The following is a 23,080-nucleotide window of genomic DNA, read 5'->3' on the forward strand; positions in this document are numbered from 1 at the left end:
TTTTTAAAGGCACGCCTTGTTCAACTGTATAATTATTATTTTACCTTTTCTATTTCTACCATTTCCCTATTCGACACTTTGATAGCGGGGGGAACATTTTGCCCGCGAAACATTCTAAAACGAAAAGGGGGTAAAGCTCTTTTATGATCGTGTTTCATTTATTGATAACCCTTAATTTAAGATCTTTAAGGGGAAAATATGCCCTTGTATGTATGATGATGATAGCCATGATTTATGAGAGTATATGTTTATTTGCTTATATCAACAAGCATACATAATAGTCAAGTAGTAATATGGTTTTATATGGCCTTTGAAAGGTAGGACTTTTTTATTATCATAAAGAGTTAAATGCTTCTTCTACACGAGATTTTAATAAAGGGGTATCAAACATAATTCTAGCCAATTCATGCAAATCCACAGTATCCAATAAGCGGATAGTCACTTTAGGTGCTTGCTTTGTACCCGTAGCCTACAAAAAAAAAGGTTAGGATATGAAGGAGGCATATACTGATGCTTTACTTTTACAAGAGGAAACAGTTTATCTCCTAATAACTGTTTCTTTTCATGAATCGGCTTTCCTTCAAAGGAAGTTATAAGCGCTTGGATCTCTTCGTTGGTATCTTTGTTGGTCATGGGTTGCTGATGTGAGGTAGAAGAAGAGGCTGATGACGCAGAAGGAGGAGCCACGATAGGAATAGCCTTTGACTTGGGCTGTGATGGAGGGCTCATAGGCTGGTATGCCGTCGTGTATACTGGTGAGATTGGAGCGCGGTTTCTAAGGCAAAGAAGATAAATATAAGCATACCAAGCTATAAAACAATATAAAATCTTACTTTTTTAAGCTCTGAAACTCATCTTCGGCAGCGTCCATCACCATCTCATCCTCACTTTCTTCAGACTCTTGACATGCTTCCAGAGCCTCCAAAGCAAGGCTAATCTTTTCCTTTAGAAAGTCAGGGTTGAATAAACACAATGATCGCTCCTTTCGCTTCAACGTGAGCAGCATGTCGACAATATCGCCAATGTGCTCGCCGTAGTCACCGCAGCTACTGACAGCTGTTTCCAGTCTGGCCCGTTGTATATTCGCACTTGATTCAGTCATCACAGACTCTAAGGAACCCTTTCGGCGTAAGGTGGGTCGTTTTGGCGGTAGCTGAATATAATTGGATGGCGTGCGTTGGATGCTTGCACCTGATGCTAGTGAGGCCAATGATTTTACAGTACTGGTTGTCAAGGGAGAGTATTGCTCTGAGGGCTTCCTGTACATAGGCTTTTGTCCAATAGAAAGATCTCTAACATTCATGTTTATGCCTAACTCGTCCATATGGTCAATACCCAAGCCGTTCACTACAAGTTTGACGTTAGCCAAACACAAACGTCATGGGTGCATACTTACTACTAGATCGGTACGATTGTTGTGGTTCAAAATAGGAAGGTGGCTGACAGACAAAACTAGGGCGATACGAGCGCTCCTGTTGTTGCTGTTGATACTGTTGTGATTGCTGTAGTGGCAGCTGTTGCTGTTGGTATTGTTGATGTTGTTGATATTGTTGTGGTTGCTGGTAATTGTTATTATGGTTATTCATGTTATTATTGTTATTGTTAGCTCTGGTTTTCTTGGGTTCATGATAAGCAACAGTCAGTGCACGGCCGCCGACTATAAAGCCATTCATTTTATCTTTAGCAGCTTCTGCCTCTTCTGGTTTACTGAAACTGACAAATCCATATCCCTTGGATTGACCAGTTGTTGGATTCGTCATGACTCTAGCCGAAATGATTTTACCATACTTTCGAAACAGCTGATTTAATTCCTGATTATTGATTTTTGGATCGAGGTTTTTGACATACAAATTCATCTTGTCAATAACAGGACTGCCATTAGTGTCTTCCATTATCTATACATTGATGTAAGACTCGGTTTGAAGGATCATATTCTGTTTACCTCGTCTTTTTGGTAGGGTGATGTCGAATGTGCTTTTAAGAACATGCACTGTGTAACAGATCTACAGCGATATGAGTGATTAATATATAAAAAAAGAAAAAAAAAAAAAAAGGAAAGAGAAAGAGAGAGAGATATTGCGTCTCCTCTTGATCTTTTCTATCCTCCTTAAACATTATATATTTTTTGGTTTAAATTGATACTAATTTCTCGTTTTTTATATTCCCCTTTTTATCCTTTCTCTCTCTCTCTCTCTCTTTTTCTCTTTTGTTCTGATTCTCCTTAGAAGTTACTTACATCTTGTATCCATCTATTACGTATCCATCCTAGTGATAATGACACATGAGTCACTGCATATATAAATAAATATAGAAAAATTACCAAACGTTTTTGTGCATTATCAGAATTATGCTGGTAAAAGTACCGTATATAGGCTGTCCCTTTATATAAGCCATCATCATCCGGAACACATTTGCATAAATCTAAAGGACCAAACGGACGAAAGGTATCATAAAGCTTATTTTCATCATAATACTTTGGTAAACCATTCACTTGTAATAATACGCCTTCTGCCTCACGCTCTAAGCGGCTGTCTTGGTACATTTGTAACTCTAATGTTGCATTATTGGTAAATGTAAACCCGTTATATAAAGAATAAGCTCTGTCCGCTTTTTTTTTTTAAAAAAAAAGTTATTAACTGATTTAAGCATATTATATGGTTCATTTACCGAATTTAATGTGACTAAATCGTAACTGCCCACAATCTTTCTCTCGATCCATGATGATTCTAAATAAAAAGAGTTATTATTTTGTGTAATACTTGCAGATTGTTACTCTACTCTATAGGCATACAATGCTGTAAAAGAGCACGTATATCACTCTCTCGTACATTCTTTGGTAGTTTATTCATGAATAGCGTATCCGATACGAGGTAATCATCCACCTCAGGCGCCTCACACTGTTTGACTAGTATACTAGGCTTTCGTTTAGGTAACTTTATGACAGGTGTTTGTACACTCATCTATCAAATAACTTAACAAGACAAAAGGCGAGTTTGTTATATCAACTTACATTAGATGATGAGTTCCTTAACAGAACAGAAAGGGAAAAAAAAGGGGAGAGAAAAAAGGGCCGCAAGTTACTTTGGAACATAATATCGGGATTAAAATTGAGTTTATAAATTTTATTTAGTGATAACGTCTGTTATTGCGACGAGGTTGGCCTGGTGGGGCACTCGCTTGCTGTCTGCTAAAATGTGCGATCAAACGATCCTTGATCCAGTCTTTATCATGAGGTCGATATGTCTATAGAGTAATTAGCAAATAGTAAGTTATACATCAGATAACTTACAGATGTTCTTGGATCAAAAACGAGCGCAACAAACTCTTTGTGTGAATCAATAAATCGAAACAAGTCTTCAGCTCTATCATTTTTACCCCCTTGATATTAGCTCTCTCCTCTTTTGCTTCTTTATTAACGTCATCACTTTAAATATATACCTGTATTGAATTTGTCCTACGTTGGGATTTTCTTTAGCAAGTTGGTTCTCATACATTTCTGCAATGCCTAGTTCATACGCGATGTCAGCTTAAAATTGATTCTTAAAATACACAAACTTACGATCAAATGCTTGACTTTCTGTCTCAAAATCACTGAATAGAACAATAAGCAAAACCTTATCGTGAAAAGCAAGTGGTTAATAAACTTACTGATAGTTGCGTGAGCTATTTTTAATGAATTAGATCAATAACAATTCGTTCAACTTTTCATTTACCTTGGTCTCTGGCTTGGTTGTATTAAAAGTAACGTGTGATTGCCCTATTTTCTCTGTTCTTAGTAACTTAATTAACCCTCTTTTCTTTTTTCTCATTTGTTGTCTTTTTTTTTACCATTATTTCTCTTATTCTTCTCTACTATTAAAATTCAAGCAAATTCTATCCAACATTTCATATCCCACTTCCCTCTAAGTGGCTTAGCAGCCGTTGTGACAATAGATCCTTTTTCATATCTGCCCTTATTTTTTGTATATTCCTTTTTTTTAAAAAAAACTTTATTTAGTCATGGCCAAGCAACATAACAATAACGTAAAGAAGCCTGTGACAAAAGATCCTCGTTTCGCCAATGTTCATCATGATCCTCGATTCATGAGACCAAAGAAACAGGACATGAAGGTTACTATTGATAAACGTTTCGCTTCCATGATGAACTCTGCTGAATTTAGCGATGCTCGTAAGTTGTTATAATATCTTTTTCTATAGTTATTAATTCTATGCATTAGCTCGCGTTGATAAATATGGCCGCAAATTAAAACAAAACACTGCCGAAAAACAATTAAAGCGTTATTATAAACTAGAAGAAGACGAAGGGGAAGAAGAGAGAAGCGATGAAGAACAGACGCTGGAAGAATTAGAAAAGGAATTAGCAGATGATGAAGAGAATTTACTTGATGAAAAGCTTTTGGCTGGTTATGATCCTATGCGTGGTCGAGGTGAAATTTCCTCTTCAGATAAGGATGAGGATACGGATGAAGACGAAGAGGACTTGGAAAGTGAACCCGATGAGATGGATGCGATTAGAGTAAGTAGTTATAATCAATCGACATATTTCTTGTCGTCTAAGTAATCATCATAGCGTATTCATGAAGGTGATGAAACACACCGATTGGCTCTTGTCAACATGGACTGGGATAAAATCAAGGCCGTTGATATCTTGAAGGCACTGAATGGATTTAAGCCTGATACGGGTATCATCAAAAGCGTCACCATTTACCCATCTGAATTTGGAAAAGAGCGACTAGCAGCTGAAGAAGTCAGCGGTCCACCTAGAGAGATTTTCAAAAAGAAGGATGGATCCGACAGCGAGAGTGACGAAGAAGAAGAAGAAGAAATTACAGCAGAAACAATCATTAAGAATCAAGTGGAAGAAGGAGATGGTCGTGACTTTGATCAGGATGCATTACGCAAATATCAACTGGACAGACTCAAGTACTATTATGCAGTAGTAGAATGTGATAGTGCTCAAACAGCCAAGATCATTTATAATGCCTGTGATAATACAGAGTATGAGAATAGTGCCAACTTCTTTGATTTACGCTATATACCCAATGACATGTCATTTAATAATGAAGAAATCAAAGACAAGGCTACCATCGTACCTGACAATTATGCACCCACCAAATTCACAACAGAGGCTCTCCAGAACACCAAAGTGAAATTAACTTGGGATGAAGATGATGTTGACAGATACCAGACATTGAGACGAGAGTTTACGCAGGACGATTTGAAAAACCTTGATTTTGATGCCTATCTTGCCTCTTCAGATGACGAAGAAGAGACAGAGGATGTAGAAGCATTAAAGGAAAAATATAGAAAATTATTAGAATCAAATAACGGCAATGCCTATGAAGACAAGGTAGATGAAGAAGATGAAGAAGAGGGTGATATGGAAATCACATTTACACCCGGTTTGAGTGAAGCAGCAAGTGTAGCTGTTAAGAATCAACTGGAAGAAGATAAAGAAGAGACAACGATTGAGAAATACATGCGTAAGGTCAAAGAAAAGAAGCAAGCAAAGAAGGCTGCCAAGCAACAAAACAATAAAACCTCCAAAGATGAAGATGAATGTAAGTTGCACACATTAAAGTTGCTGGTGAGAATGCAGTTATTAATCGGTGTATTATAGCTGATATCGATGCTGATATGGAGAGTGATCCATATTTTAAGGAAGCACTGTCAGAAATGGCAGAAGAAGGCTTTGTGGGTGCTGATAACAGTGAAAAGAAGGCCAAGAAGAAGCGAGCTTCCAGAGAAGAGCGTGAACAGAAGGCTCGTGAACGTGCTGAACTCGAACTCCTTATGGGAGACGATGGCAAAGACGAAGGTTTCAATATGAAGGAAGTGTTAAAACGAGAAAAGATGGAAAAGAAGAAGAAGAAGGGAAAGAAAGGAAAGAAAGCTGAAGAGACAGAAGATGACTTTGAGCTTGATATTAATGATCCACGTTTCTCTGCTATTCAAGAATCACATCATTTTGCTATTGATCCTACAAATCCTCAATTCAAGAAGACAAAGAATATGCAAAAATTATTAAGTGCCAGACATACCAAGATGAAGAAGGATAACAAAGAAAAGGACGAGTGGAAGAAAGATCAACGAGGTGCTAAGCGTCAAAAAGTCAAGCACACATAATAATAAAGTCATTCAAATAAACTTTTTAAAAGGTCACGCTTTTTATTATCATTATCCAAATTGACATAAAATGGTCAGCTTATTTGGTACCCTTGAGGACCTTCTTGACAATCTTTTGTTCTTCGATCAAGAAAGCACGGACAATGCGGTTTCTGACACAGTGAGCGCAGCGAGAACCACCATAGGCACGGCTGACAGTCTTCTTGGTCTTTGAGATAGTGGCGAATTCACGGGGACGGAGAGCCTTGATCTATATATGCACGTGTGTTAATTATCTCATCTCCTTTTCTCTCAATCATTCCATCTGTCACTTACACCAGCGAGATTTTCGCCACAGTCACCACAACGGGGAGCCTTGACAGGCTTCTTTTGGTATTGGAAAACTAACTTTCCACCTAACAGAAAAAAAAATGTTAATTGGATTGTTGGCATGACTGATCTCTTTTTATTCATTACCAGGTGTCTTGACAGCCTTAACGCGGTTAGAGCGAGTGTTGTAAGAGCAGCGGCGTCTGTAGGTGAGACGTTGAGCCATTGTGATGTTCTTTAAAGAAGAAAAAAAAGAATCAGTCAGTTCTATCTGTCATTGTGTTTCTGTCTTTAAACATTGTTGTTTTCTCTTTTTGATGAATTTGTTGTTGCAACAATCTATAATCTCAATCTCTTTTTCTCTCCTGATGACACCATTCCCCCCCCCCCTTCTTATTCTCTTCATTGTATATTTTGAGGATGGATGATCTTACCTATGGTTTTGGGAAAAGAAGGATTCTTGGATATGCCAAAGGCCTATTCTCTCAAATGGGGAAGAGTGAGAGTGGGTGGCAGGCGAAGTGAAAGCAGTCCGGCCCGGACAACATTGTTTTACTATCCCGATCGAAGTTGCTTTTTTAATTATTTTCACAATGATGCGCATTTGTTTACACGAACAAGGGGAGGGAGAGAGAAAGAGAAGGATTTTGGGATATATAGGATTAATCTTTTGAAAGAAATTGTAGGTAAATTGTCATACCATTTCTAGCTCATTATCCCCTTTCAAATAAGGAGAAATTTGATCCACAACGTTTATTTTGATTAACAAGAAAGGAAACAGTTGAATCATGACTTGAATATTGCCAGTATTGCTTTTAATTATAGTATATTTTTATCAATCACTCTTGTTGGCACTGAATAAACTCTGCAATTTTAAGTTTAATGTTTTAATACAAAGTACTTTTTGGTATAAGTTTTATTTTGATGGTTTTTTTTTTTTTTTTTTTTTTTTTTTTTGCAGTGTATACACGTTGCTCTCTTTTCAACTTTTGCTCTTGAGCTCATATTTTCTTAAAAAGGGAAGTGCTATCCTTGAAGAAGTGGATAGAACATACGTAATATTGCTAACCGTTCTTTAAGTGTCCTACATTAAACTTTATGGAATGAAACGTCTTCAATGGTCTATAATTTCATGAACATGGGTAAATTATAGTAATAGCTTTAATAGGAAATTAGGTCAATGCTGTTCGTAATGTGTCGAGTTGAAAAGAAAGGACTATCCAGGCACCAAGGTTTGTGTATGTCCGAGTACCCAAGATTCAATGGCCGAATACACAAAAGTACCAACACCTTTTTAAAAATGTGCATACTGTGACGTTCATAGTTACAGATGAGAGAGTGTAATTTGCAGCAGATGACACGCTCGAGATCTTTTTAGACATTAGCTTGAAAAAACTGACCTTATCTTGGTCAGTGTCCATTGTGTAGCAACTCTTAGATTCCGCTACTCTCATCATTATTTATATTAGTTTGGGGGGACAGATCCAGAACTACTCTCCCAAGATATACTATGTAAATATTTCATGTGTATATATCCATTCATCAACGATATAATTCACAAGTTTAGGAACCTTCATGTGTATCAAGATGATCGTTTCTATAAAAAAAGCAAACAGAATGAACAATTACGAAAACGAGAGTGTTTTTACACGGAGATGGATCTACTTGTGTTGTACGACAATATTTTCTGTGTATGCGATATATAATTTGGAATTACTTTGCAAAGAAGTAGCGAGTTTAGAATTAGCGGGGCGCGACTTTGATACGTATTTGTTATTTATTTTGTTAAATATTGGTTGTAAAAGGTTGTTGTTTATACGTGAAACATTACCAATAAGGTAAAATAAAAAAAGGCAGAAAAAAGACAGAAAGAAAGCAAAAATAAACAAAAGTTGCCCCTCTTTTTTCTTTTCCTTTTTCTTTTCCTTTTATTTATTTATTTTTTTAATGACTGGAAATAATTTATTTCAACTAGCACAAATTGTAACAGAACTACCACTCCATCAGCAAGGACCCATTTCGACCAAGAATGACCATAGTCGACCACTGGTAATGAGAAAGGTAAGTAAATGAAATAGTTGTGTAAATATATTAAGAGTGTTATCAGAATGCGTGTATTATATGTGCTGTTTGCTTTACTTGCTCTGGTGTAAGACTGAATGCGTATTAAAAGCAACTCGTTTCTAATTAAATATAGTATTATGGTATCAATTGTCAGTGTATAGAAATGCAACCTCGACGAGGAAAGAATTTGCCCCAGAATGGACTTGACTCAAGGGCAAAGAAATTGAATAAATTAGATAGAAATGACTATGAGTTCACAATCAAGTGGCTGAATGAGAATATACATCAGATTTACAGAGATAAAGAGAATAAAGTTATTGGCTTGAATGAAATGACTGAAGTGTCACTCTGTAAGGCACATTCAAGCACTTTATACAGAGCCAAAAAGAAGCACCAGCGTAGCAATCAAGCTCCACCGTCACCTGCTGATTCTAGTGGAACCTCGGAAGATCATCCAAGATTATTTGGACTTGCAGCCAAAGTACGTGATCTTCCTTATTTAGCTCAGCCATCACCCCCTGAGTGTCCAACAGCCTCAACATCCATGAAAAGGAAAAGAGGCATAGAACCTAGCTCGAGCACGTCTACTCCTGTACTTAATAACATGACATATATCTCTGACCCTCGTCAGCCCCCATCCTGCAGCTTTTCTTCACAACTGCTTCCTCCATTAAGAAATACCGCATTGAACTCATTGACTTACAATCTACAGCATCAGCTCTCTTTCATTCATCATCAACATCATCATCAACAGCAACAGCAACAACAGCAACAACAACAACAACAAATTGAAACAGTCTCACTCAAAAGCATAACCAATGATTCTATTTATTATATTCGTAATTTGGCTATTACTGACACGTACACCTTTCGTGATCTTTTATCAGAAATTGATTTGTCTACTCCACCGCCACCAGGGAAACGTATTGTTATCACAGACGTTGAAAAGAAAAAGTTTTTTCCTTTAAGCCAGCCTATTCGAAGCGTCATTCCTAACCCAGATAAAACTCATGTCGAGTTTTATTTGGGGCTTTCGGATAAGGCTTCTATTGATTGGAGTGTTTTATAATACATTTACATATTTGTGTAGAATAAAATAAAAGTTGAGATTCATCATTTTTAGAATCTTGCAAACATTGCTGGATATCCCCTTTATCATCAAAATATGTTGAGTTATTCGCCTCTCTGATTGGCCAATGCTCGAAAGAAGCTTACCGCTTAATTAGCCTGTTGACTATACAGAATGGTAACAATGGCTTAACCTTTTTAGTATCCTTAATCATGTTGATGATATTATTATTATTATTCTGTGATTGTTTCCTGTGCTAAAGGAAATAGTAACATGACACTGTTTATACATTGAAATGAAAGTCTAACGTGTTGTTTTTATGCTCTATGCTACTGTATCCTCTGTTGTTCTCTCCTCCTAAGCAAGGGGAGTTTCTTAACTATCACTTTGCACCAAATATTTTTTATTGTAGATTATAACTAATCAACTACATACATCCTCTCTAGAAAATAAATCCACCTTTGGTGGAAGAATGCTTTTTATCTAAATCAGAACAAAATGAGGCTTTTCAAACTGTTGTTTGAGAAGTGTCTGAGCGCGGATGCTGCTGCAAAACGGCTTGGGATTCACATCCGTACAGCATAAAAATGGGCTAAACAGTACGAGAGGAATCCTAATAATATCTCTGAGAAACGGCGAAGGACTGGTCGTCCACGCATTTTCAATGAAGAGCACAAAAAAGTTATTTGTGAGTGCACTGATGTGAACCCTTCAGTTGTATTGAACCACGTGATAGAGTAATTAAGACAAGTATTCAAAGTATCCAAAAGTACTTTGATATTGTGCGTTCGTCTTACATAATTTAATAAAGCTGATAGAAATTAAGCCTCATACAAAAGATCACAAATATCATTGACATCGGATTGTCCGCATTAAATTCACCATGAACAGCGTGTGCAGGTAAGAAAGTGCTGGGGTCGCCAAAACCAGAAATCAATTGTCGCAAAGATGATACAGAATTGCTAGACTAGCTATCTCAACGCCCATTATAATGCATTTATTATCTCTCCTCTATTTATTTTTTTATTTACAGCATCACTTGAATTTTGATGCCAGTGAATCGCATAGAGCAATAACATCCTTTTTTTTTTTTTCCCTCTGGCAACAAGATACCATATCCTTCGCCCTTTACTGGCTTTTGGATATCAATGTTGACCATCTCAAGTAATGAGCAGCGTGATTCATCATCGTTGAGCATTCTTTCAACTTTATAGCTTTCATGCTCTTCTTTCATTGCCTTTAAAACATTGTTGGTACGTTCCAACTTTATCAAAAAGTTAACTCCTTGATTTTTCGATATACTTTATAATATTAGTTAGACATACCTTTAAACACCAAAGTAAATTGCCCATGGTAAGAATACTCTTGATATCTTTCATTATTTCTTGTATTTTACATTTGAATGCCTTGTTTGAGATATACAATTTATTGGAGCAAAGCTCCAACACTCACAAATGGAGCGAATCCCCTATTAATGACGATTAGATGAGGTTACTGATTAGAATCAGATGACAAATAAAATCACCTACCCATTGCATGCAGATAGGGAACTTACAATTTGATTAATGTTTCCTTTATGACAAAAAAGCACCTCTTGAACGCAATGTTAAACATAGTCAACATACTAAACATACATGTGACATGGTCATAACCATACTTCACTTTTCGCTCAGCATTAACTTTCCGGAGGTTTCAAGAACGAGCAACTCATTATTTTCATCGTCAAAGATGCACCCATCCGCGTTGATTCAATTAAAACTATGGTGTACACTACGCGCACGAAGAAAATTCACGAGAAGGCTAATACTACAGACACTATCTGTAATATTGTGAATAAACCTTTTCAATGTACAGCGTTACGTTATCCTTTAAAGAAGAAAGAGACAAAGAAATGTTATTTATTTATTCTAATTTTAAATTCCCGCGGAGGCTCAAAATGTTACAAATGGCTGCACTTGTAAATTTTATTCTTTTTCTCTTCCCAATTTTTTATTTAGTAGAAATATACGTAATGGCCCCAGCAGAACACACTGATGTTGAAGAAGGCGAAATTAACGCCTATTTGGAAGCATCCAATAGAAAACGCTCTAATGATGCCTATTACGAAAGACACTACAAAAAGAGTCGTGGAGAGGATCCATTTGCCGAATATGAAAGATTAGCAAGAAGACACAGTCCTAAGCGGCATCATAGTCGATCACCTTCTCCTAGAAGGAGACATTCACGAGACTATGAAAGTAGATACTCTCGTCGGTCTCCTTCAAGACACGCAAGTAGAGAAGATAGATACAGATATGAACGAAACAGATATGAAAATCGTGGTAGAGACGAGAAAAGAAGAGACGATCATCATAGAGAAGACAGGCGTAGACATGACCATAGCCCTGAGCCCAAACGTAGAGAAGAGTATAGAAAAGAAAGCAGAGTTCAACAATCCAAAGAAGAAATACAAAAGAAAGATGTTAAAAAGGACCAAACTACTACAGAATCACTGAAAAAGCAAGTGTTTTTTCCTTTTAATTATTATAGTAGATCAAACTAACAATGTATTATTAGAAATGAAGAAAAGGAAGAGGAAGCAATTCCTCCAAATATTGAAATTAAAGATGAAGAAGAAAAGCAAAAGGAAGAAGACAGATTGATTGAAGAAAGAAGAAAGCGAAGATTAGCCATCTTGAGTAAATATAAAGAAACCTCTACTCCAGGTATGTTTACTCTTATCATTCCCTTTTCATTGGCTGATAGATAACATTTCCTCCTTTAGAAGCAAGCACATCTTCCCCTATACAGCATGCCACACCAGATAACAATGTAAATAATGTATCTGAAGTTGGTACCACTACCACTACTACTGTCGAAGCTAAACCTGATGTCAATCATACAACCACTACACTTGTCGAGACTAAACCTGACGAACAGACTGTGGACAATACAGAGTCACCCAATGATATGTCTGCAGCTGATTATGATCCCTCTATGGATCATATCCGTGATCTACATCATACATCTTCGGAAGCTGATCTCTTAAAAATGAAAGATCATCAGGAAAAAATAACCGAAGGAGTTGACAGTCAGGCAGATATGCTTGCTTCAGACTACACAGAAAAGTTAGAGAAACCATCTGTTAATAATCAAATGACCGAAATTGACATGTTTTCTGATAACTTAGATATGTTTACTGCTACTAGTCATATTAAAACAGGACAGAACGCGTTGTTATCGAACGTGGCAGCAGCAGCTAATCCAAGCTTGACAGATAATTGGGATGACGCTGAAGGATATTATTGTAAGTAGTCTATTTAGGAATTTGAATCTATAACTTATATTCTATTTAGCCACGCGAATAGGAGAAGTATTGGATGGGAGATACAGAGTCTTGACTAATTTGGGACGCGGTGTATACAGTTCAGTTGTTCGTGCAAAAGACGAAAAGACAAATGAGGAAGTAGCCATTAAGCTGATTCGCAGTAATGAAACAATGTATAAATCGGGACAAAAAGAAGTAACCTTTCTTAAAAAGCTCATGGAAGCTGATCCAGATAACAAAAAACATGTTATTCGTCTAAAAAGACATTTTGAACACAGAAACCATCTATGCTTGGTCTTTGAGACGTTAAGGTAAAGTTCTCAATTCATTTTATATGATCACACTGCTAACCTCCTTTTTTATAGTATGAACTTACGTGATGTACTTAAAAAATACGGCAAGAACGTAGGTATCAACATCAAAGCTGTACGTGTCTATGCGCAACAGTTATTCCTAAGTCTATCGCTTTTACAAAAATGTCGCATTATTCATGCAGATATTAAACCTGATAACATTCTGGTGTCTGAATCAAGAAACACACTTAAATTGTGTGATCTAGGCTCTGCTTCAGATGTAACTGATAATGGTATAACTCCCTATCTGGTATCTCGCTTCTACCGAGCTCCTGAAATTATGCTCGGGTTGACCTATGATTATGGAATAGATGTTTGGTCTGTTGGATGCACACTTTATGAACTATTTACTGGGAAAATCTTGTTTCCTGGAAGAAACAATAACCAAATGTTGAAGCATATTATGGAGCTTAAAGGACGTTTCCCTAACAAATTACTGCGAAAGGCACAATTCGCGTCTAATCACTTTGATGAAGATTACAGTTTTTTGTCGCACGAGATCGACAAGGTCAGCAAAAATGAAATGGTAAAGAAGATGACATTTATCAAACCGACCAGAGATCTTAAATCACGTATCATGGCTGCTTCTACAACCAACTCAGATGAGGAAAATAGGCTTGTTCAAGCGTTTATTGACCTGCTTGATAAATGCTTAGCATTAAGTCCAGATAAACGATTGACACCAAAAGAGGCTCTGTCTCACCCCTTTATTACTGGTAAAGTTTAGCTACTTTACATTTTATTTTATTTTTTTATTTGTTTGTTATTAAAATTGTGTGTTTGATCGCATAAAATTTTTGACAGTCGCCGTAAGAAATCACTTCCGCTAATAAGATGATGCATGCTTGTGACAAACTTTTTTTTTTAATTCTTTTTTTTCCTTGTTCATCAAACTTGGTTTGGCCCAACATGAGTTCCGAAGTCCCAGGAGTAGAGCATAGAGATCCACAGTATTTTAGCTATTATGCTATGCTTCAGCATCAGGTACATTTATAATCTTTTTTTGGAGGCAAAGCACTCATCGCGTCTTACTACAGCAAAACATGCTTCAAGATACCGTTCGTACTTCAACTTATCGTTCAGCCATCTTATTGAACGGACCTAAATGTTTCAAAGATAAGAAAGTATTGGACGTTGGAGCTGGTTCGGGTATATTGTCTTATTTTGCTGTACAAGCTGGGGCAGAGAAAGTGTATGCTGTTGAGGCTTCAGCTATGGCCAGTAAAATGAAAAAACTCGTTTCTGCTGCTTCAGAGGAAGGCAAAAATGAGTTCTTGAAGGATAAAGTTGAAGTTGTGAATGGTAAACATTATGTGACACGTTTGATTTTTATGCATTAATCCGCTTCTTGATGTAGCCAAGATAGAAACTCCTGATTTGCCTATCCCCAAGGTTGACACAATCATTTCTGAGCCTATCGGTGTTCTCTTATTCCACGAAAGAATGGTAAAATATTAAATTTGTATGCTGATTAATTATTCATTATTGTATTTCAGCTGGAAAGTTATATTTATGCAAGAGATCATTATCTCAAACCAGGGGGCGCATTACTTCCTTCAAAGGGCAATATATTTCTTGCGCCATTTACTGATGCGGTCTTGTGGAGTGAAACAATGGGAAAGGCTCGTTTCTGGTATACATCATCATTGCGGGAGTGACTGAAATTATTGTATTAATCACACCGTTCCTTTTCAGGGAGCAGCAGTCATTTTATGGAATCGATCTAAGTGCATTGTACAAAGACGCTCGTGATGAAATGTTTGGAATGCCTGTCGTTGGTCACTTTGACCCTCGCAGCTTGATCACTACTCCCACCGTCTTTGATACCTTCCCAGTCGATTTTTCCACTGTCACGCTCAAGGAACTGCAGGACATCACCATGCCATTTACCTGGAGAGCACAATACACTGGATTGATGCATGGTATTGCCGGGTGGTTTGACCTTGTGTTTGCCCCACCTCCCTATGACCAGCCAGAAGATACCGACTCTGGTACCACCGTTGAAATGTCAACAGGCCCTGCAGCTGAACGAACACATTGGCAACAAGTCCGCTTTTTATTCAAGGAACCATTGGCTGTGAATGCCGGTCAAAATATTCGTGGATGGATGCGTTGTATTGTCAATGATATGCGCAGCTACACAATATATGTTGAAGTGACCACTTTGGACTCACAACCTCTAAGTGATCCAGCGGTTGCAGACAAAGACAGTGAATTCAACGAACCCTTGAATGACGCGCCTTTGTTGCGTCGTGGTATTTGGGAACTTCATGAACAGACTTACAACTATTCATATACGCCTGGCGTGATGCCTGATCATTTGCCCGAATACTCTTGCCTTTATAAGCCTGAATCACAGTTGGATGCACAAGTGTATACGCAAGATATAAACATTGAATCAATGAATGTCATGGATGATTATGAAGATTTTGTAAATTAACTAGTTTATTTAATGAATAAATGCAAGACTCTTTTATTGAAAACAATCAAATGATTAAATAAAAGCGAGTGGTTTAATAAGGAATGCCTATGTTTTAATCTTAATACGGAGAAACAAGTATGTGTTATAGAACTTACCATTTGTGATCTTTTGAAAGTAGTCATACAAGACTGTCCTTTGATTTTCAAAAGAATCCTTTATTCTCTGTATCATAAAATCTGCAGCAGCTCTATCTGACTTGTCTGTTTGAAATCTATAACGCATTCGCTTAATCGTATCACCCTTGAAACAAGGCAATCCTGACTGAAGCATGAGAGTAACAAGATGCATGATTTGATCGGCATAAGGTCGACATGCTAGATAGCCCTTGATAACAAGTTCCGAAAAGTGTTTGAATGCCTGCTGTTCTGAACTTCCACCCATTAATTGAACCATTTCAGTTGTCAACTTGAATGGTGAGCTCTCAAACGTGATGCCACCTGGTGCAATATCAAAGATAAAACCAAAGTCGATATGTACCAAATGACCATCATCATCCAGCATGATGTTACCGTTGTGGCGATCCTTGATTTGAAGCAGATACGAGATAAGTGAATAAGCTGCTGCGCTCTGAACAAAGTTTGTACGTGCCCTTTGAAATGCAATTGTACTAGGGCCACCGTACTTGGCTACAAAGTAGTCATACATACTATTCACCTTTTCACGACCAAGTTGATCTCGAGAGATTGATCTTGGAATGACATCAATGACACCACGTCCTGGAGCCGTAGCAACCACACGATAAGGAAATACATAAAGGTCTAATCCAACGCTCGTAAAGATGTTTTTGAAAACAGCAATCAGCTGTAACGCCAAGACATCCTGTCGGCAGTCATCGCCTACTTTGAAAATAGCACTTTGCCAAAGTGTGATTGTTGTGTTCTCTTCATCATTGTATTCATTGTCATTTTTAAATATGTTTTCATCCAAGCCATCCTTTCCAGTTTTTTCTTTTTCAATTTTGAAGGTTGCCATAAAGGGTGCCTTTGCATGGCTTTGAAGAGGTTTACCTGATGTACGATTGATGTCTACAACATGACCATCAGGATTACTAGGAAGGTAGACGCCGACATCAACCTTGATTTTGGCCAACTCTTCATCCAAGCGTTTCTAAATAATTCCTTGTTAATCAAAGGACTTGTACAGAATCTTATAAGTACCTTTTGCATAGGCTTCTTTTCGTTTTGACCGTATTTGATATATTCTTTCAGGTAGCCAGATATAGCAGTGATCTCTTTGAAAAACTTGAATTCTCGTTCATAAAATTCTCTATCTGCTCCAGTAAAAGAAGCTACCAAGTTGCTGATAATTCTTTCGAGTGCTGGCTTTAAAGTATCAGGCTTTGTTAGAAAAAAAAAAAATCAATTAGTACATGCCTACATGTTTAGAGTAAAGCTTACCTTTGTGCAATCCTTGTCAGCATCAACGTAAAAGTTGGCACTCATGTTCCAAATGATTTGATGAGCAAACAGTTGAGAAATTTGCCCGGCTTCCATGATATACCGTTCAACGTAGCCATATTCATCATATCTCAAAGCTTGGACTATTTGTGGTACATAGAAAAAGACGGTATCTACAGGATAGTATTCAAGTGTTCGCATGGCATACTGTAGTAGGAAAGGATGATTTCCAAAAGCAGGCATAAAGTAAGTAGTAGCAGTAATAGCAGGAACAGCGGTCCAGTATTTCAAATATCTTAAGTCAAGCTTAGAATTAGCGTGCACTTTCTCGCCTAGCAAGATTTCAAGTGCCTCAGGTACATCAATGACATCCATTGTATTGTTCGCGATCAAGATGTGTAGCTCTCTTTGAACAACAGGTTGTGCAAAACGTGCTGCCATTTGGACAGCTACCTTGGGCGATATTTGCCAGGCAAATCTCACTATATCCTTCCATCCTTCATCTGTCGTAATTGACTTTTCGATATTGCCAGAATAATTTGCAATATAACCAGGCCCAACCGCATTCAGGGGATTACACCAAACAGAGAGCCGTGATAGCTCGCTGTCCATAAGCAGTAGTAGCAAACGCTTTGCTAATTTATGTTCACGAAGGATATCTTCTTTAGTCTTATTCTTAAAAAGGGTGTAATATTCGGGCGTCTTGGTACCCTTGTTTGGAGAAGGTGTAACAGATGTGAGCAAATCTACTAGACGTGGCGTGTCATTTGTCAGTATATGATAAAAATCTGATAGTGCCTTATGTTCTGCTAGTGCAAAACTCTTGCGGGATCCATAATGCCATTTTGGCGGCGATGAGAACCAATCGAACGCAGAATTGTAGACAAGATCTCTAAATTGACATTCTGAAAGTGCTTCCATCTGAGTCGATTGCAACACTTTGATTCCAAGATACAGCAGTCGAAATCGGGGTTGACGAGCAAATGGGTGCGTGCTCATCAAGTGAGAGTTGCGGAAGGTATCACTCAAGAGAGAGACAAAGATTCGTGTCAACTGTTTACTACGGTGACGGAGAGCGTAGAATCTGCCTGTTAAAAATTTGATCCAAGCAACATGTGGAGCAAACAAGAGTGTCACAGCACGATTGTTCTTATCAATGATGGACTTGTCAGAGGGAGCATATGTCATTGTACCCATAAACGGATGCTTAGCATTAATCATTGGACAAAATAAGCCCTTTCTGTGTCGTTGTGCCCATGTCCACATATTTGCAATCTCTATCATCAAGCATTCTTCAATATCGGGTCGTTCAATCAACAACCAACTCCATACGTCTATGCCAATTTCTATTGACTCGGGTGTGAATATACGAACGGGAATACTAACAAGATAGCGTATTAAATCAGGGTGTACTGAGGGCAATAAAACAACAAAGCTGGCTGCCTGCAGCATGGTTCGTCGTAAACGATCGATGGGTATCTTTTTGTGTTGATCTTTTGTCTCTTGTAGCAAACTATCTAATGTTGACAGCATAATAGGGACTTGTTCAAAAAGAGTAGAGCCTTGCTGTTTCTCTTCTCTATCATCCGATAAACTTGCAACATAATCAAGTCCTTTCACTTCACCTGTATAGTATCTTCTTGTTGAGACGCCATCTATGAAAGCAGAAGAGCTATCCAGGTGTATATTGCGTATCTTTGGTACAAAGTTGACAGGTATTTCGTTCTTGGTTGCAGCCTTTCCTACTTCAAGAGCCAGTATTCTTCCTAGATGAGTAATGTCACTATTCTCTCCAGATCCATAGCGCTCATATTCTACAAGATAATCATGCAATAGTCCGCTCATTTCCATAGGACATCGATCTGTCGAGGTCAATAACCATCTTTTAGCATTTTCATAAACATGAGAACAGATATCCTTTCTGTAAGTAAATGAATCGCCAATTTCAATCGTCACATTGATACGTTCAGAAGTGAAGTGAAATATAGGGGAGTATTCTTCTCGGTATTCCGCCTCACAGCTTCTCCATAGCAGTTGAACCAGCTCAAGCAAGAGCGTAACCAAATGCTTGTCTACAAATACTTGGGGGAAGTTGGTCACGATTCGGTCGGAAAGCTTTATAGCCAACGCATGAACTTTAGCAAGACGATGACAACAAAGCTGAAGTATATTTCTCATTTGACTACGGAGCTCGTCATCAAGTGCCTGAGATGCTGCCTTTTGAGAAGCATCACGGATATAAGCAGTTATCACACGATCTGTAATCGTCTCTAGACAGTTTGCCATCGTACTGTTGGTAAGTCCGTCGTTCATAAAGTAACGCAAGATAAAGCTACAATCACCCATCTTACTCCGCATCATTTCGACGTGATAGACGGTGAGTGCAAAGACGACTTGAGCAAAGGAATAATTTTTGGCGTCATAGGCCATTGAAGGCAAATAAGTCGTTAGTTTTTGTCTCATCAAGCTGATATCTCTATCTGCCATGTTGCCACCACGAAGCATTGTGTTATACTCAAGATCACTTTCCAAGTAGTCTGTGGCGCTTTCAATCACAAGCACAGGTGTCTTTTGAGCGATATAAAGCATAGAATCATACCATTCACGTATCCAGATAGACTCTGTAACAAAACCAAACAGAACGCAGTGAAACCACATGTTACGGTATAAGGTCGTGATATCTTCGCTTGGAGACAAGTGGGGATTAAAGTCATCATGTTCCAATAGTGCTCGGATGACAGGTAGAAGCTTGCCCAACTTGGAGAGCCAAGGCATTTCGGATTCTTTTTTGTTTCTTGTTATCATGCGTTGAACAGTATTTGCATTCTCGACGAAGAGGGTCAACAAGTTGTGTAAATAAGTTTCATATAACTCTGGTCTCGCTTCTATCTTTTGAGCAAGGATTAATTGAGCATTTATAACCTAAAGAATGATGATTAGTGATATTCGGTAAGAATAATAGGTAAAGTACATACTCCATAAGTCAATTGTTTGTTATCCATTGATAGATAATCATGATTCAAAGCAGAAAATAGATTAATGATGTCTCGAAATACACTTGAGGGACTAACAATGGCGAGGTCAACCAATTTTCTGGTCAGGGTTGCACTTGCAATATAGGAAAGTGATTTGCGACGAGATGCTAGCATTGAACATGCTTGTCGTGATATCTAAGACAGTGTTAAAAGGTTTCTCATTAGACATATATATAAGCATCCTACCTCTTCGTCTTGTAGATAGACTGCTACACCAACAATAGCAGAGAGAGCACTGATGCAAATCTCTTCTCTTTGTGATTCACTCAATTGTTCAGAATTCGTCTGATTATTAGCATTGCTTTGAATATGTTCTGCTGGATCTGCCTCAGCGTATCGTGGTATCCCATTCAACAAGGAATACATTGTAGACATGGCCACTTTGAATCTGTGATCTGGATTTAACGTCTAAATAGAAGGATTCGCGTCAAGATACATCTTGCTTTCTGTGCCACTACATACCTGAACGCATTGGGCAAGCCGCGTGATGGTAAACTTTTGAATCGATGTCTCCTCTCTAGAGTTTGTCGTAGGTTTGTCAGGTGCAAGAGAAGGTGTAGCCAAGAATCGACAAAATATATTTATCATATTATTACTGAGATTTGGAAAACTAAAATTACTTTAGCATAATGACAATGATTTCAAACGAGTAGACCATACTTTATAGCTAATAGTGCAGCTGCATCAAAGGATGCGTTATAAATCCATGCGTTGGATAAACTTGGGCCCTTGAAAAGACATTCATTGATATAGTTTGTCAATATATCGTCTACTTCATGCATGTAGACAGAAGCTAGAGCAGCCACTTGCTAAAAAAAAATACTTAGCATAAGGACGTTATCAAATAGTCAAGCTCTTTACCAAGCTTGTTCCCATAATTTCATTCATATAAGAATCCCGAGACCATGTCTTTCCTTCAGTCTCTCGTCGTTCTGCATATTTTCTGATATCATCAAAATAACCCAAGCTCATTACGTATATTCCTCTCAATGTCTTTTCTATTCTTAGATTCTGTTCTCCTTCTGAACGATTCAAGCTTTGAATAGTGTGAGCTGTTTTTTTCATCAACTGAGTCCAAGCTGACTCAATATTGCTTGTCAGATGCAATGTGCCTGGTTGAAAAGCTAAAGTGCTCATTTCTTGATCATCTTCGCCTGGCTTTGCTGCAGTGATGACTCTAGCTATCACGTTACGTAGAATGACGAGTAGATCATGAATAATACGATTCGAACTGAGAGGAATTCCGTTCTCCCAATAGTGCCCCAGAACCTGTCGACTATAGTCATTGGCGTCACGCTCTCGGAGACAGACATCAATAGCATGATTGATCGCCTCTAGTGTTTGGTCTACTATCAATGGTTGTATATTGTCGCATAAAGCTTGAAGATGACATGGTCTATAAAGAAAAGGCGAGACCTGTAAGGCACGCGCAAGACCAGCCAACGAGGGTAAAATGAAGTAGATGATGTATTCCTCTAGATAAAATACCCTTAGACATATTATTTCAACATAAACTGATAGCTATGACTTACTGCTGCATGTTTCCATTAGCTGTATGATGTACCTTCCATAGTTCCACAGTGTTTCATATATTATGTCACTATAATCTGAATGTTTATCTGCAATACATAGCAAACCAGATACTAAACTGAAGGTAGTGCTATCAGGAGGCGTTGGTCCTAGTTTATAAATATATATTTATATATTGAGTGACTACAGCATGTACTCGGACGATCTTTTTACCATTAGAAAGGAGAATACTATCCCACCGAAAGCTTGGTAAGGTCTTCAGATAGCTCAGCAACAGAGGCAAGAGCTCGATTTGTATTCGTTCGCAGGCATGAACTACGTACTTTGCTAAAGCGTCCAATGCATTTTGACAGCGGTAGGTCTTTTAAAATGATCAATTCTTTCAATTTGTGTTACAAATGAGCTAAAGCTATATTACCATGTACACTTGTCTACTTTCTTCTAAAGTTGATATAATTTCGGTATTTTCTAATGGAATAATTGATACATGTGGACATTTTGAGACAAGTCTCTCAACTTCTTCTTGTGTCGAATTAGCTTTGGGGTCAGCTAATACACTTGCAAGACTTGATAGAATGCGCGAATGCAAGTCGTAACCAAGTCTAATTTACGCATTATTAAGACATCATAAACGGTAAAATATATTCCAAGTACCTATTCATACGTAAAATAGTAGTAGTAATAATAAAAATAAAAAAATCAAATAAGTAACTTGTAGAAAAGAAAGAGAAAACTACAGTGAACCTTTAATAGACTAAAATGCCAGCCAATAGGAGCATATGTCAATTCTTAGCCAATAATAGAGCCATATCCTGAAAAAGGAAGCCAGCTGTTGCAGGAGAAGCATTTATGCATCACTATTATTTCATCACGCGCTCCTGGAATATCTTAATTACCCAAGCGAATGTTTCGTTTACTAATTTAAATTGAATTAGATCATTGTCTTTTATTTCTCCTTTTAACAGAGTCGAACAAGAGAGGTGCATCACACAGTACCAAAGAGCCGAAGAAGGCAAGGCTCTGACAAGTTATGTTGAGGGAATGAAGGTTCTCTTTCCTAGGTCTTCGGATGAAGCCAAGCTTCTTTGTATGGCTATTGCTTATGTAATTTAAATAAAGTATGCGTTAATGAAACATAAATAGTGATTTTGACAAACAAAAGGGAGATTTCGAAGAATAAGACTTTGTGGTCAAGGATAGGATGGACAAGACCATTTATGACCTTTGTAAGCATTTCATGAAGGACAAGACAATTATCAGTAAGAATTCAGAAGCCATATTTACAAGCAAGTATACCATGCCCGTCTTCTCAAAGATATTTCTTGATGGTTGCGAGAAAGACGCAGTCTATGGGATGGGAGTGCTACTACCATTCTTTTGCTTTATGTATACTGACTTATGTTGTCAC

General features: G+C 37.7%; 11 protein-coding genes across 11 annotated transcripts; 5 read left to right on the top strand and 6 right to left on the bottom strand.

Annotated features, from left to right (window-relative positions):
* Window positions 1-296: 296 nt before the first annotated feature.
* On the bottom strand, window positions 297-3,068 carry RHIMIDRAFT_131555 (uncharacterized protein). The gene is made up of 10 exons (XM_023605552.1): window positions 3,011-3,068; window positions 2,779-2,960; window positions 2,668-2,726; window positions 2,321-2,607; window positions 2,237-2,265; window positions 1,943-2,003; window positions 1,397-1,895; window positions 834-1,311; window positions 520-775; window positions 297-469 (listed from the first exon to the last, which is right to left on the bottom strand). Exons 2-10 carry the CDS (start codon window positions 2,958-2,960, stop codon window positions 335-337), a joined length of 1,986 nt encoding a protein of 661 aa, XP_023466093.1. The 5' UTR covers window positions 3,011-3,068; the 3' UTR covers window positions 297-334.
* A 58-nt stretch (window positions 3,069-3,126) lies between these two features.
* RHIMIDRAFT_237319 (uncharacterized protein) lies at window positions 3,127-3,809 on the bottom strand (the record flags this gene model as incomplete). The annotated part of the gene is made up of 6 exons (XM_023608738.1): window positions 3,127-3,243; window positions 3,290-3,362; window positions 3,439-3,505; window positions 3,560-3,614; window positions 3,649-3,663; window positions 3,714-3,809. The coding sequence occupies 6 exons, from the start codon at window positions 3,807-3,809 to the stop codon at window positions 3,127-3,129; spliced, it is 423 nt and encodes a 140-aa protein (XP_023466094.1).
* Window positions 3,810-3,987: 178 nt separating this feature from the next.
* On the top strand, window positions 3,988-6,272 carry RHIMIDRAFT_131595 (pre-rRNA-processing protein ESF1). Its single transcript, XM_023605553.1, has 4 exons — window positions 3,988-4,168; window positions 4,218-4,516; window positions 4,571-5,561; window positions 5,621-6,272. Exons 1-4 carry the CDS (start codon window positions 4,000-4,002, stop codon window positions 6,124-6,126), a joined length of 1,965 nt encoding a protein of 654 aa, XP_023466095.1. The 5' UTR covers window positions 3,988-3,999; the 3' UTR covers window positions 6,127-6,272.
* Window positions 6,218-6,661, bottom strand: RHIMIDRAFT_180995 (60S ribosomal protein L34; the record flags this gene model as incomplete). The annotated part of the gene is made up of 3 exons (XM_023605783.1): window positions 6,218-6,376; window positions 6,442-6,521; window positions 6,583-6,661. Coding segments are annotated over 3 exons (318 nt in total), but the record flags the coding sequence as incomplete, so codon positions are not given.
* A 711-nt stretch (window positions 6,662-7,372) lies between these two features.
* Window positions 7,373-8,335, bottom strand: RHIMIDRAFT_281923 (uncharacterized protein). The gene is made up of 2 exons (XM_023613039.1): window positions 8,023-8,335; window positions 7,373-7,947 (listed from the first exon to the last, which is right to left on the bottom strand). The coding sequence occupies exon 2, from the start codon at window positions 7,854-7,856 to the stop codon at window positions 7,695-7,697; it is 162 nt and encodes a 53-aa protein (XP_023466097.1). The 5' UTR covers window positions 7,857-7,947; window positions 8,023-8,335; the 3' UTR covers window positions 7,373-7,694.
* RHIMIDRAFT_281924 (uncharacterized protein) lies at window positions 8,004-8,322 on the top strand. The gene has a single exon (XM_023613040.1). The coding sequence runs from the start codon at window positions 8,053-8,055 to the stop codon at window positions 8,275-8,277; it is 225 nt and encodes a 74-aa protein (XP_023466098.1). The 5' UTR covers window positions 8,004-8,052; the 3' UTR covers window positions 8,278-8,322.
* Window positions 8,336-8,382: 47 nt separating the features above from the next.
* Window positions 8,383-9,650, top strand: RHIMIDRAFT_291784 (uncharacterized protein; the record flags this gene model as incomplete). Its single annotated transcript, XM_023613838.1, has 2 exons — window positions 8,383-8,496; window positions 8,633-9,650. The coding sequence occupies 2 exons, from the start codon at window positions 8,383-8,385 to the stop codon at window positions 9,566-9,568; spliced, it is 1,050 nt and encodes a 349-aa protein (XP_023466099.1). The 3' UTR covers window positions 9,569-9,650.
* Window positions 9,651-10,595: 945 nt separating this feature from the next.
* Window positions 10,596-10,947, bottom strand: RHIMIDRAFT_237323 (uncharacterized protein; the record flags this gene model as incomplete). Its single annotated transcript, XM_023608739.1, has 2 exons — window positions 10,596-10,832; window positions 10,894-10,947. The coding sequence occupies 2 exons, from the start codon at window positions 10,945-10,947 to the stop codon at window positions 10,596-10,598; spliced, it is 291 nt and encodes a 96-aa protein (XP_023466100.1).
* Window positions 10,948-12,739: 1,792 nt separating this feature from the next.
* RHIMIDRAFT_202721 (kinase-like protein) lies at window positions 12,740-13,955 on the top strand (the record flags this gene model as incomplete). The annotated part of the gene is made up of 3 exons (XM_023606630.1): window positions 12,740-12,854; window positions 12,904-13,186; window positions 13,241-13,955. 3 exons carry the CDS (start codon window positions 12,740-12,742, stop codon window positions 13,953-13,955), a joined length of 1,113 nt encoding a protein of 370 aa, XP_023466101.1.
* A 182-nt stretch (window positions 13,956-14,137) lies between these two features.
* RHIMIDRAFT_202346 (S-adenosyl-L-methionine-dependent methyltransferase) lies at window positions 14,138-15,668 on the top strand (the record flags this gene model as incomplete). Its single annotated transcript, XM_023606605.1, has 5 exons — window positions 14,138-14,212; window positions 14,266-14,530; window positions 14,586-14,674; window positions 14,725-14,861; window positions 14,924-15,668. 5 exons carry the CDS (start codon window positions 14,138-14,140, stop codon window positions 15,666-15,668), a joined length of 1,311 nt encoding a protein of 436 aa, XP_023466102.1.
* A 42-nt stretch (window positions 15,669-15,710) lies between these two features.
* RHIMIDRAFT_131668 (uncharacterized protein) lies at window positions 15,711-22,438 on the bottom strand. Its single transcript, XM_023605554.1, has 13 exons — window positions 22,327-22,438; window positions 22,091-22,274; window positions 21,886-22,033; window positions 21,675-21,821; window positions 21,004-21,617; window positions 20,803-20,951; window positions 20,605-20,752; window positions 20,329-20,550; window positions 20,083-20,277; window positions 17,108-20,029; window positions 16,868-17,047; window positions 15,806-16,817; window positions 15,711-15,755 (listed from the first exon to the last, which is right to left on the bottom strand). The coding sequence occupies exons 1-13, from the start codon at window positions 22,332-22,334 to the stop codon at window positions 15,742-15,744; spliced, it is 5,943 nt and encodes a 1,980-aa protein (XP_023466103.1). The 5' UTR covers window positions 22,335-22,438; the 3' UTR covers window positions 15,711-15,741.
* Window positions 22,439-23,080: the final 642 nt, after the last annotated feature.

The sequence above is a fragment of the Rhizopus microsporus genome (assembly GCF_002708625.1).
Source record: "Rhizopus microsporus ATCC 52813 unplaced genomic scaffold scaffold_8, whole genome shotgun sequence".
In the NCBI taxonomy this organism is placed as follows: Eukaryota; Fungi; Mucoromycota; class Mucoromycetes; order Mucorales; family Rhizopodaceae; genus Rhizopus; species Rhizopus microsporus.

What these genes read in the sequence shown, in the direction of transcription:
- RHIMIDRAFT_131555 (XM_023605552.1), bottom strand. Translation starts at nt 2,960, where the DNA reads ATGAGTGTACAAACACCTGTCATAAAGTTACCTAAACGAAAGCCTAGT. An exon ending in GTAATAGATGGATACAAGAT is followed by an intron (nt 2,004 to 2,236) that starts GTAAGTAACTTC and finishes ATATCGCTGTAG; the next exon opens with ATCTGTTACACAGTGCATGT. An exon ending in CACCCTACCAAAAAGACGAG is followed by an intron (nt 1,896 to 1,942) that starts GTAAACAGAATA and finishes ATCAATGTATAG; the next exon opens with ATAATGGAAGACACTAATGG.
- RHIMIDRAFT_131595 (XM_023605553.1), top strand. Translation starts at nt 4,000, where the DNA reads ATGGCCAAGCAACATAACAATAACGTAAAGAAGCCTGTGACAAAAGAT. An exon ending in TGCTGAATTTAGCGATGCTC is followed by an intron (nt 4,169 to 4,217) that starts GTAAGTTGTTAT and finishes TCTATGCATTAG; the next exon opens with CTCGCGTTGATAAATATGGC. An exon ending in CTCCAAAGATGAAGATGAAT is followed by an intron (nt 5,562 to 5,620) that starts GTAAGTTGCACA and finishes GGTGTATTATAG; the next exon opens with CTGATATCGATGCTGATATG.
- RHIMIDRAFT_281923 (XM_023613039.1), bottom strand. Translation starts at nt 7,856, where the DNA reads ATGGACACTGACCAAGATAAGGTCAGTTTTTTCAAGCTAATGTCTAAA.
- RHIMIDRAFT_281924 (XM_023613040.1), top strand. Translation starts at nt 8,053, where the DNA reads ATGAACAATTACGAAAACGAGAGTGTTTTTACACGGAGATGGATCTAC.
- RHIMIDRAFT_131668 (XM_023605554.1), bottom strand. An exon ending in GCTAATGGAAACATGCAGCA is followed by an intron (nt 21,618 to 21,674) that starts GTAAGTCATAGC and finishes TATTTTATCTAG; the next exon opens with AGGAATACATCATCTACTTC. An exon ending in AAATTATGGGAACAAGCTTG is followed by an intron (nt 20,952 to 21,003) that starts GTAAAGAGCTTG and finishes ATTTTTTTTTAG; the next exon opens with CAAGTGGCTGCTCTAGCTTC.